The following is a 20,912-nucleotide window of genomic DNA, read 5'->3' as shown; positions in this document are numbered from 1 at the left end:
GTAAAATACAGGGGTATTGCGACCAACTGAAAAATGTCCAGATTGTCCAGAAGTTCATTATTTTTTGTAAAGCTTTAACTTACCTTCCCACTTCGGGTACAAAAATGACAATGTATAACATCTCACTCATTGTACAAATGAAACAGCAATAGGACAATCATACATATCAGAATCAGGTTTAACATCACTGGCATATGTCATGAAATTTGGTGTTTCGTGGCAGCAGTACATTGTAATTGCATCAACTTATGCACTGTAAATTGTGTGTGCTGGCTTTAACAATTCATGGTGTGCTTTCAAATTATGTCCACAAAAATAACTACTGTGTGGGAAGAGATGATGTGAATAAACTCTCTTTAGGATCAAAAACAAGTTAATTATGATCCAAATTTGAGTTTATTTACAGATAAATATTTATTTTGATCTAAATAGTTTAATAAAACTAAAAAGTTAAAAGAGTTTCTTGCACAATGTCTGAAAATGACAGTGATATTTTTGAAACAGACGATTTTGAGGAACTTGATAGGGTGGATATGCAAAGACCTTTCCTCTAGCACTGCACATCCCCGTTCAAAAGCCCACTTAACGCCGAGATGACTGTTTTTGTCTCTGAGGCTTGTGGATCTTGTTACTTCCAGCAGACGCAATATGGAGTCAAAATCACATCAGCTTAATAAGTGGTGAAGCAGATTTAAGGCATTGAACAATCCATTGGTATTGATTTATTATTATCACATGTATCAGGATACAGTGAAATGCTTGTCTTTGCATACTGTTCATACATATCAAATCATCACACAGCGTTGAGGTAGAACAAGATAAAATAATAATAGTGCAAAATAAAGTGTAAAAGCTACACAGAAAGGCAGTGCAAGGTCAAAACAAAGTAGATTGTGAAGTCAGGAGTCCACTTTATCATTGAAGAGATATATTCGAGAGTCTGTCCTTGAGCTTGGAGGTATGTGCTTTCAGGCTTTCGCATCTCCTCCCAGGTGAGACGGGGAGAAGGGAGAGTGTCTGGAGTGGGTGGGATCTTCGATTATGCTGGCTGCTTTGTAACGGCAGTGAGAAATACAGACAGGAGTCCGTAGAGGGGGAGGCTGGTTTCTGTGATGTGCTGAGCAGTGCCCACAACTCTCTGCACTTTTTTTGTGGTCACATGCAGAACTGTTGTCATACCAAAACAATTATGCATCCAGATAGAATGCTTCCTATGATACATTGAAAAAACTAGGTATGGGGACTTAGCTCCTTCCAATTTATAGGTGTGCTCTTGCATGATACTACTGACTGTGTTGGGACAGTTACCATTCCTTCAATCCCTGCTCTGTTTTCTTTCCCTGACATACTCACATTTGTTGGTACAAACATTCTATTGTAAACAAACAGCATTCAGCTTCAGAAGCAATATGAATAAAACAATCTTTGTCAGTTTTGTATACTCAGTGGCCATTTTATTAGTTATGCTTGTATACCTGCTTATTAATGCAAATATATAATCAGCAAATGATGTGGCAGCAAACATTGTCAAGAGGCTCATTTGTTGTTTCAACCATATGATCTAGGTGAGTTTGACAGTGGAAAGGTTGTGGTCCCAGACAGGGTGGTTTGAGTATCTCAGAAACTGCTGATTCTCTAGGATTTTCATGCACAGCAGTCTTTATAGTTTACAGAGAATCGTGTGAAAAAGCAAAAAAAAAAATCCAGTGGTCGAAAATGCCTTATCAATGAGAGATGTCAGAGAAGAATGGCCTGACAGGTTCACACTGACAAGAAGGTGACGCTCACTCAAGTAATCACATGTTACAACAGTGCTGTGCAGAAGAGCATCCCTGAATGCACAGCACATCGAATCTTGAAGTGGATGGGTACAGCAGCAGAAGCCCATGAATATACACTCAGTGACCACTTTATTAGGTTCCAGATCTGGTTGTATTTTGGTAAAAAAATCATTCATGTCTTATTTTATTATTTTTTATTCTTTTGACTTGTATACTTTTCTAATTCAATTTAAGTATAACTATGCATTGATCCTTGGCCCTCTGCTTTCTCTCACCCATTCAGACAAGTCATCTGTTTCCTTTCGTTGCATTAATCACACAAATGATATTCTGACTTATTTCTCAGTAAGTTCCCTTGTCCTTGGTTGTTCAGATTGCCATACCTGAACTTAACAAATCTTCTGTAGTTGAACACAGGGCCATTTTTAAGACATTAAAAGTAACATTTTTATATGTGTCATGTACCATTCAGTTATGTCTTCTAGTATATGGTAACAAACTCCAACAAGTTCAGGGTGAATCAAATTATAAGTGCATTTATTACTTGCAAGGGAAGGTCGACCTCCATAATTAAGTTGCTAGGTAGCTTCAATCTTACAGCTCAGAGCAAATCATTTTCATACTTTTACAAAGAGACCAGTAATTCATCAAGTTCACGTCTGAGGTTGTACCATCCCATAATGGCATTCCTCCCTTATCTGCATCTATGGCATCAGTCCATTAATCTTTTGAGGCTTCTTCCCCTCATGACAGCTGTGTCCTATTTCTCTCTGTTATCATAAACACACACACACTTCTTTTAAGCCTCCATCCAAGCCTCGTCCATTCTGCATGAGAACAGAAATCAATGTAATTTCAGACAATCATATAATGATACAGTCTCAGAACTTTAGTTAAGCAAAGTTCCCTTTTCCTAGTTTGCAGCAACAGGTACCGATTTTCAATATCCTCTCTTTCTTAGTTCTGCTATAGTACCCAAAATCATAGAAGAATAATTGCTGTTATTATGATACCATTGATTATACTATAATATAGGATAGTCGCCCACCATCCTCCCAACATCCAAAATGGCCTCCATTCACTTCTTGAAGTATTATAATTAGGAAACTGATCTCCCACTTTATCCCACCCTGTTACTTGTAAAACTGTGATACCCTTCTCTCAATTCCACCGTCTCTGTTGCATCTGCTCTCAGAATGAGGCTTTTCATTCCAGGACAAAGGAGATGTTTTCCTTTCTAAAAGAAAGGGGTTTCCCTTCCTCCACCGTCAACTCTGCCCTCAAACACATCTCTCCCATTTCACGCACATCAGCTCTCACCCCATCCTCCTGCCACCCCACTAGGGATAGGGTTCCTCTTGTCCTCACCTACCACCCCACCAGCCTCTGTGTCCAACATATAATTCTCCGTAACTTACGCCATCTCCAATGGGATCCCACCACCAAGCATATCTTTCCTTCCCCCCATCTTCCTGCTTTCCACTGGGATCGCTCCCTACACAATTCCCTTATCCATTCGTACCCCCCATCCCTTCCCACTGATCTCCCTCCTGGCACTTAACCTTGCAAGCGGAGCAAGTGCTACACCTGCCCTTACACTTCCTCCCTCACCAGCATACAGGGCCCCAGACAGACAGTTCACCTGTGAGTCGGCTGGTGTGGTATACTGCGTCTGGTGCTCCCGGTGTGGCCTTTTATATATTGGTGAGACCCAACGCAGACTGGGAGACCGTTTCGCTGAACACCTATGCCCTGTCCGCCAGAGGAAGCAGGATCTCCCAGAGGCCACACATTTTAATTCCACGTCCCATTCCCACTCTGATATGTCTATCCATGGCCTCCTCTACTGTCAAGATGAAGCCACACTCAAATTGGAGGAACAACACCTTATATTCCGTCTGGGTAGCCTCCAACCTGATGGCATGAACATTGATTTCTCTAACTTCGGTTAATGCCCCTCCTCCTCTTCTTACCCCAACCCTAATATTAAATTTATTTATTTATTTATTTTTCTTTCTCCCTCTTTCCCTCTCACAATAACTCTTCGCCTGTTCTCCATCTTCCTCTGGTGCTCCCCTCCTTTTTTTCTTCCAAGTCCTCCCGTCCCATGATCATCCCCCTCTCCAGCCTTGTTTTCCTTTTGTCAATCAACTTTCCAGCTCTTAGCTTCATCCCTCCCCCTCCTGTCTTCTCCTATCATTTCAGATCTCTCCCTCTGACTTTCAAATGTCTTACTATCTCTTTTTTCAGTTAGTCCTGATGGAGGGTCTCGGCCTGAAACGTTGACTGTACTTCTTCCTCTAGATGCTGCCTGGCCTGCTGCGTTCCACCAGCATTTTGTGTGTGTTGCTTGAATTTCCAGCATCTGCACATTTTCTCGTGTTCCCACTTTATTAACCTTTTTTGGTGGCCTCTCAGATAAGATCTGCCATGTGAGTTACGTTTTCTGATTCATCTTGTATGTAAGTACAACATTCTTGTCCAATCAGGACACACGTCTCAGATAAAACAAAGTCCATAATCCATTTGGTTTTTCAATGGGACCATCACCAATTTTGCTGTCAAGTTAGATATTATTTTCATTTGCTAATGTTTCCAGTGCTGATGCCGTGTTAATCAGTTCCTGTACTGCTCTACCGCTTGCATAAACAAGTGTTACCTTTCCCAGGGACAACGCCAAGTCCTTTTACTCTGGGGTTAGGATTGTCATGCGGGGGTATATACAGGGAGCATGTACCATGCTCTAAAAAACTTGTTTCCAAATTTATATACCCATCTTCCCCTGGTAACATTCTGGCTGTACCCATAAGAGGAGAAAGGAGATCTATGTTTCTGAGTCCCATCATTTCACCAGAAACCAAGCATATCCAGCACCATGGGCTTGGACCAATTAAAGTAACAATTCAACTCTGTTTCATTAAAGGGCATGGGTAAAAGGGAGATACCCATTCCGACATGTGCCAGGACAGTCATAAACAAACAGTAGCTTGAGACGTTGTTCCTGTTTTCATATTCGTAAGCCATTCATAAGAAATTGTTCGTGGCAGTTAAATCAGTCAGAGAAAGGACAAGAGCTAATCCAACCGCTGTTACTAGGATTCTCAGTGCTTTTATTTTTTGAGTGTTGTTACACTGAGGCATTTCCATGATGGCTTTTCTCTTACCTTGTTGGCTCTATTGATGACCAGAAATACCTGAAATGGTTATTCGAATTAAGATTCCAAACATTTCTTCTTTTTTCAAATGTCTGCACCACCATGTAGTTTCCAGGCTCGATGTTGTGGCAGTTAGTGTCTGCTGCTGGTTGCTGGGATTCCTTTACCTGTTGATGACATTTGGTAATGCTTTTTTTTAGGGCAATACAATACTTCAGAACATTCTCAACCAGGTTATGTACATCCATCTACTTAACTCCCAGTGGCGCATCTGATGGCCTGTGCAAAGGCTGTCCCATTATGATTTATGTTTGGACAGGCCTATGGTTCTATCAGCAGTGGCTCAAATAGTCATCAGTGTGTTATTATGTGTGTACATAATAAAGAACTTCAGTTCCCAGTGGGCAATTCACCTGGAAATGATGTCAACAGAGACACAAGAGAGTGTAGCTACTGGAATAATTTGCTGGAGGAACTCAAAGTCAAGCAGCATTGGTGGGAGAAAATAAGACAAATTTTCCATCCTGATGCAGGATTTTGACCCCAAATATCAACAGTTCCTTTCCTTCCACAGAGGCTGCTTGACACATTGAGTTTTTCAGCAGATTGTTACTTTTAAGTAAAGATCTCTTGGTATCCATGAAGATCAGAAGATTTTCAGATGAATATCCTTTTAAAAGTGCACTTAGTTAGCCAGAAAATTGTAGTTCTGAGGAAAGATTAGCTAAACTGGGATTCTTTGCCTTAGAGTAGAGGTGGCTTAAGGAAACATACCTGAGGTGTATGAAATAATGTGAGGTTTAGATGCAGGCAATGGGAAGGTTCTGTTTCTCTTAGCAGAGCAGTCAGATACCTCTGGATTAATGGTTTTTGTTAGAAGATTTAGAAGAGACATGAGGGTTCTTCGTCACCAACAGAAGGGAATCTGCCTTCAAAAGGCAGCAGAAGCAGAAGCACAATTCTCATTTAAAGCTATTCGGATATGTACTTGACAAACCATAACCTGTACAACTATGGATTTTGGAAGATGCAACACCGACCTGTTGAGCTGATTAACTCTATTCTAAGTCATACTTAATAATACCATGATTCGAAGAGGCCAGTTTTGCTGGTGTCGGCCACCTTGCAAATGGCTCCATTTATTTTCACTTGATATTAATGTCTCACCTGTGTCATGTGCAATTTGGAGCTAGGATAGGGGAATAGGCAGACGCGGGAAATGGCTGGTGAAATACTGTAGGTTGGGGGATAACTGTGTATCCTTTCGAGATCCTTGTATATTATGACAAGAGAGTTGTGAGCTGAAATGTGGGGATAGATGACAGGTACAATTTTGAGGCTCCTTCCGTCTGATTTAAACTGAACATGGAGAGTTGGAAATTGTTTCAGAATATTTTTAACATTAAAGTACTTTCATGCTCTGAAACTTGACAACCAGTTTTGCTCAGTACAGTATATTGCAGCATATTTTCTATGACACTATGTTTGAACTATTTTTATTTGTATGTATACCTTATTAATCCTCATATCAGTGACTTAATCCTTCTTAGTGTGCAAGTAGCCCTGACATCCGTAATCCATGTAACATGAACCCACTCCGTGAGCCATTTGCGAAAAAGGAATGTGGAATTTTGTTGTGTGAGGTGTTCCAGCCCTGCCATCCAGTGGTGAGTTTTTTAACCATTCCAGATCTTGAATAACGGTTGCTTGAATAGAGCAGTTACACTCCTTGATCCATTGATGCTTTTCTCCTGTGTCTGTTGTTTTTCCTTGATTTACTCACTCCAAGAAAACAGGAGAAAGTAGCATGAGTTTCTCATTCTTACTGGAAGGAATGGACTATGATATTTCATTCCTTATGTCAAGCAATTTGATGATTTCCCTAGATATATCTCCCAACTGATCAATTTCATCTGACAACATTTACTTGATGTTGATGTTAGGATACTTTGAAAAGTGGATATGGTTATGAACCTGAACCTTTACCAGGGTTCTGTTCAGAACTGCAGGACTGTTACAAATATGTCCCGTGTTATTGCTGGGTCTTAGGAAATGAGAAATGCCAATTCTGAGCATTGGCATAGGAATCAAATTCCCATGCTTTTTCTGTGCAGTGTGCTAGCAAATGATTTATGGGTTATACAAAAAAAAGTACAAAGGTGGAATTAAAGAAGGTGACTCAAAACGACAAATTGAATTAAACAGCATATGAGATTGATCTGTGAGCAGCAAAATGTAATAAAGGTTAATCTACCCATCTAACTAGTAGAATAAAACCCAAGGGAAGTTGTGATTATACTGTTTTTGGTCAGACCTGGAAAACTGTTCAGTTGTGATTACCAAAAGCAATGAAGAAGATATTTGGTGTATAACTGAATGTCCTGTCAGGTTTGACAGACTTGGAGCTAACAATTCTATCACAGTGTGCCAGGATTTTGTGCTTCATACAGATGATTTTTATATTAACGTGAAAGTTGGTAGTTCTGTACAGCAATTGCAATTCTAGTCGGAACATCTGTGTCTCCAATACACCGCACACGCAGTATGCGAATGACATTGATTCATGGGCATTGCCCTGATAGACAACATTCCTGCCACCTCTGCTACAGTCATAATGCACCTGGCTGATTAAGAAACAACATGGGAAACTTCCAGGGAACCAGAATTGAACAGCATTCTCACTCACAACGGACGTACTATTTAAAGGGTGATCAGTTCCTGTAGTGCTGCTGAGTCAGTCATAGTTCATTCTGAAGGGTTTCAGGGGTGGCGATGGTGTTGTTCAACATGGTAAAACAATATCTGATGAGGACATGGACATGGTAAATCAATATCTGATGAGGACAGAAGCTGTTTCTCCATGATTAAAGGTGCTTCATTGAAGGTATTGCAGCATTTGCTATTGTGGGAACCATTGGACAGTGGCTGAAGGCAAGGCAGAAATGCAAGATAACCTCGAGAGGAAAGGGGAAGGAAGGCTCATTCCTGAAGTCAGTCTAGATGTCCATGAGGAACTGTTGACTTGCTCCAATTCCAGTTGGACCAATGTAATCATAGGCTGAGGAATTTTATATCTGTGCTGACAGAAATACAAAATAAAAACAGGAAAAGGCCATTCAAATCTTTGAGTCTGTTCTGCTATTAGTAAAGAATATGGCCAAGAAAATTTGTAGACTTGAATTTCACTTTTTGTTCTTCCCCACTGGACTTGCCTAAGATTCAAAAATCTGAGATTTGAATACACTAAATTGGGTCATAGAGTCAGACAGTCCCAAAGCTGGCTATTCGGCCTATCACAACCATTCTGACAATCAACCATCCATCCTTTATAATCTCATTTCATTTGTAGCTTTCTATGCCTTAGTGATTCAAGTGCACGCCTGGAAAAACTTGCCACCATTATCCAGTCAGACAATTTATTCCAGATTCCAACCACCTTTCTGATAGAAAAATTCACTTCCATTTGCCTCTAAATCCCACATTCCCAACACTAAGCTATGCCCCTTTGTTTTACCACACCTATGCTATGGGGAAGAGTTTTCGGGTGACTCCCCAGTAGTAGGCCCATCATAATTTTGTGCACCTGTGTCATACCCTTCCTCAGCATTCTCCATTTTAAGTAAAGTTCCACCAACTCCAACACTTTTGGTGTGTTGCAAAAACAAACCAACTGCTGGATGAACTCAGCAGATCAGGCAGTATCTGTGGAGGTGAAGGGATGGCCAAGATCCTGTAACAGGATAGAGAGGTTAGAAGGAAGATAACCAGTATAAGGGAGGAGTGCGTCCTGTTGTAGGGTCTTGAGACCAAACATTGTCCATCCCTCTGCTTCTCTAAATGCTGAGTTCTTCCAGCAGCTTGCATTTTGTTTACTTATCAAATGTTTACCTAATTGTATTAGTACCAAAGGAATGAAGTCAGGGAGCTGAAGTGACTGTTGGACAAATAAGCCTATTTTTTACCTTGATCTTTTATTTCCGACATGAAACTACTTTGTAGTTTTTGGAGAATAGTTTTCTGAATATATGGACACTCTCTGGTCAAAAGTGTGCAGATCTGAAGTAACTTATTAAATTAATGCTGTTTTACTAACTGGAGTTCCTGATGTTTAGTGATGTATTTTGTCAACAAAAAATGATTATTTTGCTTTATCGTATTTCTCATTATTCAGGTTGATGTCACCTGGTATTATTCCAACTGTTTGACTGATACGTGTGCCTGTAACAGAGGAGGAGACTGTGAATGTTTTTGTACCAGTGTCCAAGCATATGCTCACATATGCTGCCAACATGGAGTTGCAATTGATTGGAGAACACCCTCAATCTGCCGTAAGTATGGAGACTACATAAGTACATTTCTGCTTGCCTGCCCTTAGCAGTGGTCTTGTTATCTCTTTAGCATGGATGTCCTGAAATAGATTCTTATAGTCTGTGAATCCCATTGCCCTTCTTGCTTCTGCAGTGTGCTTTTGTGACTGTAGGGTTCTCTGGAGGAGCACTGAGAAGTTGAACTTGCTTTCTATAATCCACACAGAACTCAAGAAAATCAAACATCTGATGTTACCAGTTATGTAAGGTTCCTTTTCTTGCACACAGTCATTGTGGAAATGACTCCCTTCTTATAAAAGTCAATTATAAACCATCTCCTGGTTCAAATCATATTGAATAAACACTCTTTGATACAGTTGAATTATTTAATGTACATTTTTGAGGTTATGTTAAAATCCTCTATAAGAGATCTATTTCAGGCAAAACATAATTATTAGCTGCAATACCCATTTATAAGACTAAACATGTATCTTAGTATTCCCAGTGAAGATAGGAAGTTAACTGTCAAAAGCACTTTTTATTGTTCTATGCTAAATCTGCATTTGTTTACCCATGTAAAATCACTTCAATATGAGTTTTTATTCTTGATAAAATTCTGAGTGAAGAACACATACTTTTATTGCTAGATTATGACATGGCAACCTTGGTAGAAACTTGCGAGCAGTGTGAGAAAATGCTAATAAAAAACATTCATTAGGAATTTAAAGATAAATATATTCACTTCTTCAAATCTTAATTACTTCAAGAGGCAGAAAGCATAATTCTAATGAATTTTCTCTTTCATTTCAGCTTATGACTGTGAATATTATAACAAAGGTAAGATTTGTGATGTGATCGGTGAAGCAGAACATTTGTATGCAAGGTATTTGATGTAACAGGAATAAGGTATTTTGCTTTTATCATGATGACAAGAGAGAGAGTAATTCGGTTGGACAAATAGTTGTTAATGTATGAATGCACTGTAAGATAACCAGCTTCTGTTGGTAAAACAAATAACTGCATACTTTCTCTGGAATTCTGGAAGAAATTGAACAGGATTTTCTGATTCCTTCAGCAGTAAATTTAGAGAAATTCTTTAACAGAGTTATATGCAGAGCAAAATAATTGTTCCGTACTCATTGGGGAAAAATACTATTTCTTAAAATATTAACTGGATCTCAGTTGCTTATTAAATGAGTGCAGTGGATCTTTTTATCTCTGCTAAAAGCCAAGCATTTATTACATGAATTTTGAACAAGAAGAAAAGTGAAAATTTTGCTTTTAAGAAAGTGTTGAGGCATTTCATTCTGGAATCCCGAGACAGTGAAGCTACAGGATTATCAACAAGACTGTACCCCTAGAGGGGGCTAAATGTTTACAATATTTGAAAAGTTATAGAGTATAATATCTCATCATGGTTTCCTTTTTTAAAGGAAAATACTCTTAAGGTAAACTGGTGTCTGAAAATAAGTTTTCAAAAATTGATTCAACAGGATAACAATTACAAACTGTGATTCTCAGCAGTATTAAAAAATGAATGCAGTACCTTATTCTACATCCCAGTTCAAATATGCACTTAACAACACAATGCTTGATCTAATAGCAAAGCTGAAACAATCCAAGGCATTGATTTGATTTAAAAAGTAGACCATGATGCTTCTATGTAGTTCGTAGGCAGCCAACATAAGGAACTTTATTAACAATCTACAAAAAGTGATTAACAAAAGATGCACAAAATAAGAATGGCTTTATTTACTGACGTATGGAAAAGTGACCGGAATGAATTGTTTATCACAGTGAGTGCATTCTGCATGGTGGGAAAGAAGGGTTTAAGAAGGCACAATCACAGTTGATTTTTAAAAACTAACAATTTCTTATAAATTAAACTCCCAGAAATATATGCCCACATCAGGATTGAAAGCCTGGGATAGGGACATATCTGAACTGGGACAAGAATTAGACTGGGATGCGATTTGGGATAATGCTGCTGGTGCTTCGAAAAGCCCCAAATCATCGGTATATACACTTGACATTTTGCCATAGAGCATATCTAACACCAAGAATTAGACATAAAAGGGGTCTGGTTCCTGACCCATATTCTCATTTTGCCCCAATGGAACCTTTGGCTCTTTTATACCTGTTATATGGGAATGTCTTGGGGTTTTAGGTTTGTGGGGTAAGGTTATCAGTACTCTTACAGAACTAACAGGGGTACAATTACTAATGGACCCCGCTGTACATCTTTTAAATGATGACTCCCACCTTTCCCTTACGGAAAAAAACATGCAAAATCTGGCAGGCAGGCCTGACAGCAGCTAAGAAGATTGTAGTCCAGCGTTGGAAACCTCCTCGTGATATTTCAAGTACTCACTGGCTTCAGAGCTTTTTGGGCATTTCTTACCTGGAATTATCATCAGCAAGAATAAATGATGCACGACCAAACACAATCTTAATGTGGACAAATTTGATATCTAACTTAAAAGATCTTCTGTTAAAATAAGAATGGTCTGTCTGTGTATGCGCTACTATTCAGTTGGTTGGTGGAGGGGAGAGGGGTGGGGGGGAGAGAGAGGGGTGGAGGGGGGGTGGGGATGAGAGTTGGGGGTGGCTGGGTTAAACTGTCAAAATGTAATCGGCAACTGGTTATATTGAATGTAATTTGTGTTGCAATAAAAATTAGTGATGAAAAATATTAACAATTTCTTGAATTACTAAGTTGAGCTAACAGTGCCATGTGATTTTGGGGGGAAAGGGTAAACAGGTGCAGTTGAAGTTCATTCTATATACATGACTTTTCTAAATTAAATTAAATGAGTCTGTTTTCTGCTTACAGTGCTGGGAAAAGGTCCTTATTTATTGGTCAGTTACTTGGATGCAAGTACAGTGGTGGCAGCTAATTTATCAAGTGGAGCTGTTTTTCTAGCTACAAGAGAAATAGCCATTCCAGGAGTAGTGACACTTTTTATGCTGACCCCAAGCCTTTACGCACCTAAGCCACATGGTAAGCAAGTCTAAGTTTGACAAACTTGGCAGTAACTCGGTTTCTATCACTGTGTATTTGCCAAAATGCAACATTATAACTAGCAACAGTTTGCACCATAGAAATGTTTGATCATATGTTCAAAATACATAAGCATTATGAGGTGAATGTAAACAAGCAATTAAAATATTCTTTATTTCTTTTGCCATTTTACATGGCTACTGAAAAATTCCCTGTTCAAAAATAATAAAGATCAGGAGGGAAGAAAGAAGTCTATGATAAATCTTTAAACTAGAGGTCACATTGATTATATCAACATTTTCCTGTTGTTATAAACATCGGTTTATAAACAGTACATTCATATTTTATTGAAAAGAATGGATGTAGCTACACACATGGATGCAAATGCATGGCATTAGCATTAGTGTAGATGGAAAATGTGCAAAAGTGTAATCTTAGACCGTGTGTCTTCCTGTGTATGTGAAGATTTAATATAAATCTAAGAGGATATATAAAACTTCAGAATAGTTGGAAATTTGTTTTCAAATAGTTTGAAATAGTTTGTAACCTATGCATTTTGTGGTTGTTTTCAATGTCAAAATTTTATTCATTTTTCTCTTTTCTTACTGCTCCTGACCTGAATATATAAATTTATGATTATTGATTTTTCGCTGGGGCTAGTTTCCTCAGGTAGATCACCCAGGTGTCCAAACACAAAAAGTGCTGCAAATTTTGGAAATCATGCTTTGAAATAGAGAATACTGAAACTACTTAGCAGACTAGACAACATTTGTGGAGAGAAACAGAGTTAATGTTTCAGGTCAGTGATGTTTCTGTAGACATTTCTGATGACAAGTCATGGACCATGAGAATGGCAAGCAGAATTAAAATGGGTGGCCACTGGGAAATCCATTTTTTTGTGGCTGATGGAGTGAAAGTGCTTGATGAAGTGGTTCCCCCAACCACCGCATCTTCCACTGCCGTAACAGGGATAGAGTTACCTTTGTCCTTAAATATCACCCATTGAGCCTTGGCATTCAGCACATCATTCTCCGTAACTTCTACCATCTTTAGCAGGATCCTACCACTATAACATTGTTCCCTCCCAATCCCCATCCATTCTCCACTTTCCACAGGGATTGCTCTCTTAAAGACTCTCTTGCCACTTGTCCCTCCTCCCTGATCTCCCTCCCGGCACATATCCCTGCAAGTTCTATACCTGTCTCTTTGCCTCTCTCCTACCATTCAGGGCCCTAAACAGTCCTTTCACCCGCAAGTCTACTGTGGTCATCTACTGTATCCGTTGCTCCCAGTGTGGCTTCCTCCACATTGATGAGATCCAGTGCAGATTGGGGGACCACTTTGTAGTGCATCTTCACTCCATCTGTGGAAGCAGGCACGATTTCTTGATGGCCACCAATTTTTAATTCTTCTCCCAGTTCCCATTCCAACATGTCCGTCCATGGCCTCCTCGACTGCCACGATGAGACCGTTTGCATGTTGAAAGAACAACACCTCATATTCCATCTGGGTAGCCACTAACCTGATGATATGAACCTCGACTTCTCTCATTTCTGATAACTTCTCTTCCTCCTTTTTTTCTTTTTCCGTTCATCATGTAGGCTCCCCTCCTATCTTTTGCCTTCTCCTCACCAGCTCACCACCTCCCTCTGGTGCCCATCCTCTTTCCCTTTCCCCCACAGTCCACTCTCCTGTCCAATCAGATTCCTCCTTCTTCAGCCCTTGACCTTTTCCACCTATCAACTCCCAGCTTCTCACTTTAGCCCCCGTCCCCAGCCATCCACCTTCCCTCTCATCTAGTTTAAGCTATCACGTGTCAGCGTGTACTCCTTCCCCTCCTCCCACCTTTTTATTCTGGCTTCTTCTCCCATCCTTTCTAGTCCTAATGAAGGACCATAGCCCTAAAAGTTTACTGATTCTTTTTTTCCCTCTATAGATGCTGTCTGACTTGCTGAGTTCCTCCAACATTTTGTTTGCTTTGCTCCTTAAAAGTAATTTTCTCTAGCAATAAAGTGATACCACTTCTTCTGTTTTCACAACAGATACATCGTTAGTTTCCTTGGAAGTGGCTGACAAACCAAATTACTTTCTTTGGACTGGATCAGATGGAGCCCTACATGTCAGTAAATGGGAATATAACACATCTTTTCTAAAAGAAGCAACATTTAAATTCCACAAGGATGCATGGGTTTTGGGATATAACGCCTTTGAATCATACGTAAGGCCTGGATATTTTGTTCATCTGGCAAGTACTATTCTGCATCTGCTGAAATATAACCACTCCGAGGGCTTCAGGCATGCTACACTCCTCCAGCTTGTAGGTGAGCAAATAATAATCTTAGATTTTAAAAAAAAACAAAGAAACTAATTGTTAATAAGCATACCTTAAAATTGGAACTTATTGTCATAATTCATGAAATAACTTCTGGAAACTTTGGACAAAGCCTCGTTTTCTTACATTTTCTCATTCAGAAGCATTAAGATCTAATCTGAAACTAACAGAAAATGTTCTGTTAGTTCTGTTTCTAGTCAGCTTAGTTTCAAACAATGGATAAATTTAATCTGTAAAGAAATGGCATTCACAAAGAAGTAAGAACACTATGTCCACTTGACCAGAGCTTTGAACATGTTACATATGTCTTCTGCATCCTTATTTAAAAATATCCTAGATTTTCCTCATCTATATCATGGGCACCAGCCTAGTGGTTAAGTTGCTTGACTGATAGACTTCTAGACTATTCTGGAAACATGAATTTGAATATGACCATTACAGCTGAGGAATTTAGATTCAAGTAATTAAATATTGGATTAAAACGCTATTATTGGGAATGGTTATTGTGAAACAATTGGATTTTTGGAAAAAAAAAATAGTCCTGTAATGTCCTCTAATAGAACATAAGAAACAAAAGCAGCAGTTAGCTATTTGGCTCCTTGATCCTGTTCTGTGGTAAAATTTAGATGATCTATTATCTCATTTCCACAGCCTTGCAGTAACTTCCTTTCCCTTAATTCACCCAGTACACAAAGATACTGTGGATGTCTCTCTGTGTTGACTGTAGTCAGTGGCTGAGTCTCTAGGATCTGAATCAAGAAGTTTCTTCTCAACTCAGTAGTGAATGTATAACCCCATACTTGTAATCCCTGTTTCATTCGATAGAGCACAGCAAGAGTATATAGCATCCCTGCATCAACCCTTCCAAGCCTTTTAGAATGTTGGATATTTCACTGAGATCACCTTTCATTCTTCTAAACTGCTGAATCTTTCCTCGTTCGTTAAACCTTCTGCCTTCCCATCAATCAGTCTGGTAAGCCAGTGTGTTTCCTCAGTTGCAAGTATATCCTTTAAGTACGGAGCCTGTATTCCAGGTGCAATCTCACCCGGGCCTTATTATGTAAAGAAAGCTTCTTCATTTTTGTATTTAAATCCTCATGCAATGAATACCAACATATTATTTGCCCTTATAATTGCTTTCTGTGATTTGATTTGAAGATCTCTGTGAACATCAACATCTTTCAATGTCATGACTTTAAAGAAACAATATACTTTCTATATTTTTTCTGCCAAAATGAATTATTTCACATTTTTCCACATTAAATTCCACTTGCCACGTGCTTATCACTTTCCATCCTATTTCTCCTGAAAGATTTGTGCATCCTCTTCACAACTGACACTGACACTCTCATCGCCCTCCCCACGCCGCCAGTTTGTCCTACAATCTGGATACAATCCAATCTTAAATGCAATTAGATATAATATACTTGTTCCACTCATCAAAATTATTGATACAGACTGTGAAGCGCAAAGGCTTCATTACTGATCCCTGTACTAGTGACCATCTCTCTACTTGAAATAAATGCATATTTCTCCTTTTTGTTGCTTGTTAATTAATCAAACCTCAGTCTAGGCCAGCATATTATCTCCAATCCTTCATTCTCTAGCGTTACTCATTTTTTTTGCGGCATCTTTTGAAATGTCTTGAGAAAGTTTAAATGGATTGCATCAACTAAGCGCCTCTCTCCCTCCTCCCCACCCCTCGCCATCTATTCTGCTAGTTGCAAACTCAAAACTTTTGATAGATTGGTCAAATATGATTTTTCTCTTGGAAATTCTCATTGACAGTGCCTGGCTCCCTCTTTATTTTCTAAGATGATGCCTGCAGTGGCCCAGGATTTTGTTTTTATTACATTTAATAAATTATATTTGCATATAATGGTCATTTACTTAATCTAAGCAGCACTACCAAAATGAGATGACAGCAAATTATTTGTTCATTAATGATATTTGTTAAGGAGCAAAACTCTCTTTTGTTCAAAAGTGCAATGGGGAATTTAATATTTACCTGAGCTTTCAAAGTTTCAGGTCCAGCCTTTTGCACTAACACTGTGTTTTCAAATGCAGGATTTTTTTTTCAGGATTATGCTATTTCGTTGGATTAATTTATATGTACAGAGTTTGGAATCTGGTGCAAGTCTACAAACTGATTACCCCTTCTTGAACTGAGAATTTCACCATAACTAATGCACAAGCAGAAAGCATTTATCATCAAGGATTATACTTGTAGTAGTTTCAGAAAAGCACTCACAGGGCATATTTTGGACTATGCTGAGTTTTACAATTCATGATAATGCCAAGTTGACACAGCTGTAGATTCCACGCTTGAATTTATTATTGAAAATCTGTCTCTTTTAGAGCATATTGCCCAATCATGTCTTAAGTCACAAATTTAGTGAGAATTTCATAGGTGCTCTGATATACTCCGAAGCCAGTTAGCCTTCTAATAACAGACTGTTCTTCCCTTAAAATGAGAGAAGTGCATGTTCCAAAACTCAGTAAAAATACACTGCAAGTGCTATTCATTGCATTATCTTTTTAAAGTCCAAGGATCTTGCACTCAAACCTGTTTGTGCTAAAAATCTAATGTATGCCAATGGAAAACTGAAACAATTTACCTCAGCTTATGGGTTCAGATCAAATGATCAAGAAGCATTTCATTAATCACTGCATCCAAGGAATCAAGTTTCAGCATTTTCATAAGCAAAGCTCTGTTGCATTTGGTTCCTTCCCCAGCACACTTTCTTAGGGACAGTCTGGGCCCAACATGCTGAGGCAGGGTAATTGCACATTCTAAAAATATAGTACCATTTGTTTAGGTTAATGGAAAAGTTATACCAGCTACAGAGTGCAGAGGCAAAGGAGGATTAAATTTCATGCTGACTATAGTACATGCCTGGCATATTAGATCAGAGATCACATCCAACTGGCGAATCAAGATTCAGATGGGTCCAAAGTGAAAAGAACAGAGTAACAGGCAAGTTTTCAATGGACTAAAATCTCTTCACTTACTATTTTACAAGGAATAAAAAAAAAGAATAGATGTTTTTTTTCTGATAAATTTATAGTTCAATGACTCTCCTTCCTCTTGCTGGTAGGATTGATTTTTACAATCCTCTACAACTCATCACCTGTTTTTATCATGGAAAGTTTAATCTGGTGCAGGGTCAAGATAGTGTGTGGCTTTTGAAGGGCTATAGACGGGTGAAGAAGACCTTTGCACAGATGACTGGCATTGTAAGTTGATTTTACCTTGAAGGCCCTCTTCTGGTTACAGATACTTCAAGCCCATCAAAACCAGATGGGACATGTTCTCTCTGTACCATAATAATGATATGGGGAAAGCAAGCAAGTAAAAGTCCATGTTTAATTTGTCCTCAGCAACACCATTCATTACAATACTGTGGAGGGGGAGTTATTATTAAGTGATTTTGTGTATTTTCCAACTTGTGGGAAAAAATCAACTTAAAGGTGCCTGTAAAAACAGAAAGCAGTTTTAACCCAGGGATAGACTACAAATATAAGGTACCAAATCAGTAGCCAGAACAATAGTTTTGAAAAAGTGCTCTCAGAATGAAGAGGTAAATTGGGTTTCTACAATATTTATAGCTGGTTTAACATGTTGGAATTTTGTCCAACCTGCAAATTTGATTACACCAGCATGAAATAATGAGCGTAACAAGTTTTTATAGTTGGTGGTTATAGGGTGAATCGGCACCTGCAGTTTCATCCATGTCTAGAGTTCTTCTCAAAATGACAGAGGAGATTGGTAGCTTGGGTTGGCTGCTTGTTTGCAGGGTTGTTCACTGAGCCTGGATGGGGGGGTCACAAACATCCCCTCACCAGTCAAGGTGACATCATCAGTGAGCAATTGAGTGTTGTTTCTCCCGAGTGCTTGCGTTAATATTGGTCCGACTTGTTGTTCTGACTGGTTGGTTGTTGTGCTGGCCATTAGACTCTGCTGGGTGCCAACCAACTGGATAGTTGAGTGATTTCTGCCTTATCTTTGGTTATTGATCATTGTGATCATTGGTTCCTTGGGTGTCTGCAGCTTATCCCTTGGTCCCAATCCCGCAGATGCATAGGTTCCATTTTAACCGGAGATAACTCAGCTACCATGCTCAACAATTTCTCCTTCAGCTCCTCCCACTTTCTCCAAACTAAAGGAGTAGACATGGACAGCTATGTGGGCCCCAGCTATGCCTGCCTTTTTATTGGCTATGTAGAACAGTTCATGTTCCAAGCCTTCCCTGGTAATATTCCCCAACTCGTCTGTACTGCACTGAAAACTACATTGGAGCTGTTTCATGCACTTATGCTGAGCTCATCAATTTCATCAACTTTGCCTCCCACTTCCACCCTGTCTTATATTCTCTTGGTCCTTTCTGACACCTCTCTCCCCTTTCCCGATTTCTCTACCTCCATCTCTGGAGACAAACTGTCTACTAATATCTTTCATAAACCTACTGATTCTCACATCTGTCTTGACTATACCTCTTCCCACCCTGTATCCTATAAAAATGCTGTTCCCTTTTCTCGGTTCCTTCATCTCCGCTGCATCTGCTCCCAGAATGAGGCTTTCCTTTCCATTATATCAGACATGTTCTCCCTTTTCAAAGAACAGTACTTCCCTCCCTCCACCATCGACGTGGCCCCACCCACATCTCTTCCGTATTCTGGACATCCTGCTCTCTCCATCTTCCCGCTACCTTAACAGGGATTGAGTTTCCCTGGTCCTCATATACCATCCCATGAGCCTCTGCATCGAATACATCATTCTCCTCAACTTCTGCCATCTTCAACAGAATCCTACTACCAAACACATTTTTACCAACCCCCCCCCCCCACTCTCTGCTTTCCACAGGAGTCGCACCCTCCATGAATCCCTTATTCATTAGTCCCCCCCCCCACCCCACTTGTAACATGGGAGAGCAGCTTCGAGGATCCAATGAGTGAAACAGGAGACACAGACTTAAAAATGGGTATGTGAGGTATTTATTTAAGAAATGAACAGTGAAGCATTAAATTGGGCATCTAGCTAAACAATTATTTGTCTACGCTACCCAAATCCACTACACTGTACATTCAGCTACTCTGCTAAACCTCCCCAGTTTATAAAACCCAAGAAGTAAGCATACTATAACAGATACTTAACTAAACAAACCATGGGGGGCCTAGCTATGTGTGCAGTGCTCTCAGAGGTCCTTCAGGATAGATCGTGAATGGAGCCTGAAGTCGGGCCCCATGGGTGGTACGAATGAAAGAGGGCGAACCCTCTGCATGTGTTATCTTTTAAACCCCTAGGATGCCCAGAACTGGAGATGGGCTCCATTGCACCCATAGGCCAACCAATAGAAAACAGCATAGCAAACTTTAAACAAACCAATCAGCATGGTGCAAGCGGCTTTCGAGCAGAATTAACTACACCCTCCAGAGGACTCCACTAAACTCCATCTCGGACTTATCCCTGCAAGCAACAGAAATGCTACACCTGCCCATTTACATTCTCCCTTCCCAACATTCAGGGCTCCAAACAGTCATTTCAGGTGAGGTAACACTTCACCTGTGAGTCTGCTGGCGTCATTTATTGTTTCTGGTGCTCCCGATGCAGCCTCCTCTACATTGGTGAAGCCCGATATAAATATAGATTGAGGGACCACTTTGTCAAGCACCTCCGTTCATTCTGTCAAAAGTGGAATTTCTCAGTGGCCAGCCATTTTAATTCTTATCCACACTTCCATTCCGACATGTCAGTCCATGGCCTCCTCTTTTGCCACAATGAGGCCATTCTCAGGCTGGAGGAGCAACGCCTCAGATTTTGTTTAGGTAGCCTCCTACCTGATAGCATGAGCATCGATTCCTCCTTTTGGTAGCTTTTTCCTTTCCCTCTCCCTTCTTACTTCTGTTCCCACTCTGGCCTCTTACCTCCTCTGCTCACCTACCTATCACCTCCCCCTGGTGCCCCTTCTTCTTCCCTTCTCCCATGGTCCAATCTCCTCTCTTTCAGATTCATTTTTCTCTAGCCCTCTACCTTTCCCACCCACCTGGTTTCACCTATCACCTCCTTCTCCTCACCTTTTTATTGTGGCATCTTCCCCCTTCCTTTCCAGTCCTGAAGAAGGGTCTCGGCCTGAAACGTCAACTATCTATTCATTTTGATAGATGCTGGATGATCTGATGAGTTTCTCTAGCATTTTGTATATGTTTCTCATATACTTTCAACTTTTATGTTACACAATATGCAAGATGTGAAACTGATTACTTGAGTTGTATTATGATAACTGAATTTTTTTTTGCAAAAAATAAGTTATTTTTAAGTATATGATTTTTACTTGT

At 39.7% G+C, this 20,912-nt stretch overlaps 1 protein-coding gene across 1 annotated transcript in view; it reads left to right on the top strand.

Annotated features, from left to right (window-relative positions):
• otog (otogelin) overlaps positions 1 to 20,912 on the top strand; it is a 228,381-nt gene that overhangs the window by 107,803 nt on the left and 99,666 nt on the right. The window contains 5 exon segments of the mRNA XM_073050064.1: positions 6,487 to 6,603; positions 9,108 to 9,264; positions 10,054 to 10,080; positions 12,077 to 12,244; positions 14,287 to 14,565. Coding sequence (XP_072906165.1) covers positions 6,487 to 6,603; positions 9,108 to 9,264; positions 10,054 to 10,080; positions 12,077 to 12,244; positions 14,287 to 14,565 — 748 coding nt within the window.

Source organism: Hemitrygon akajei, chromosome 6, assembly GCF_048418815.1.
Source record: "Hemitrygon akajei chromosome 6, sHemAka1.3, whole genome shotgun sequence".
Lineage (NCBI taxonomy): Eukaryota > Metazoa > Chordata > Chondrichthyes > Myliobatiformes > Dasyatidae > Hemitrygon > Hemitrygon akajei.
The sequence above is the reverse complement of the archived record's forward strand: the minus strand, read 5'-3'. Positions and strand labels throughout refer to the sequence as shown.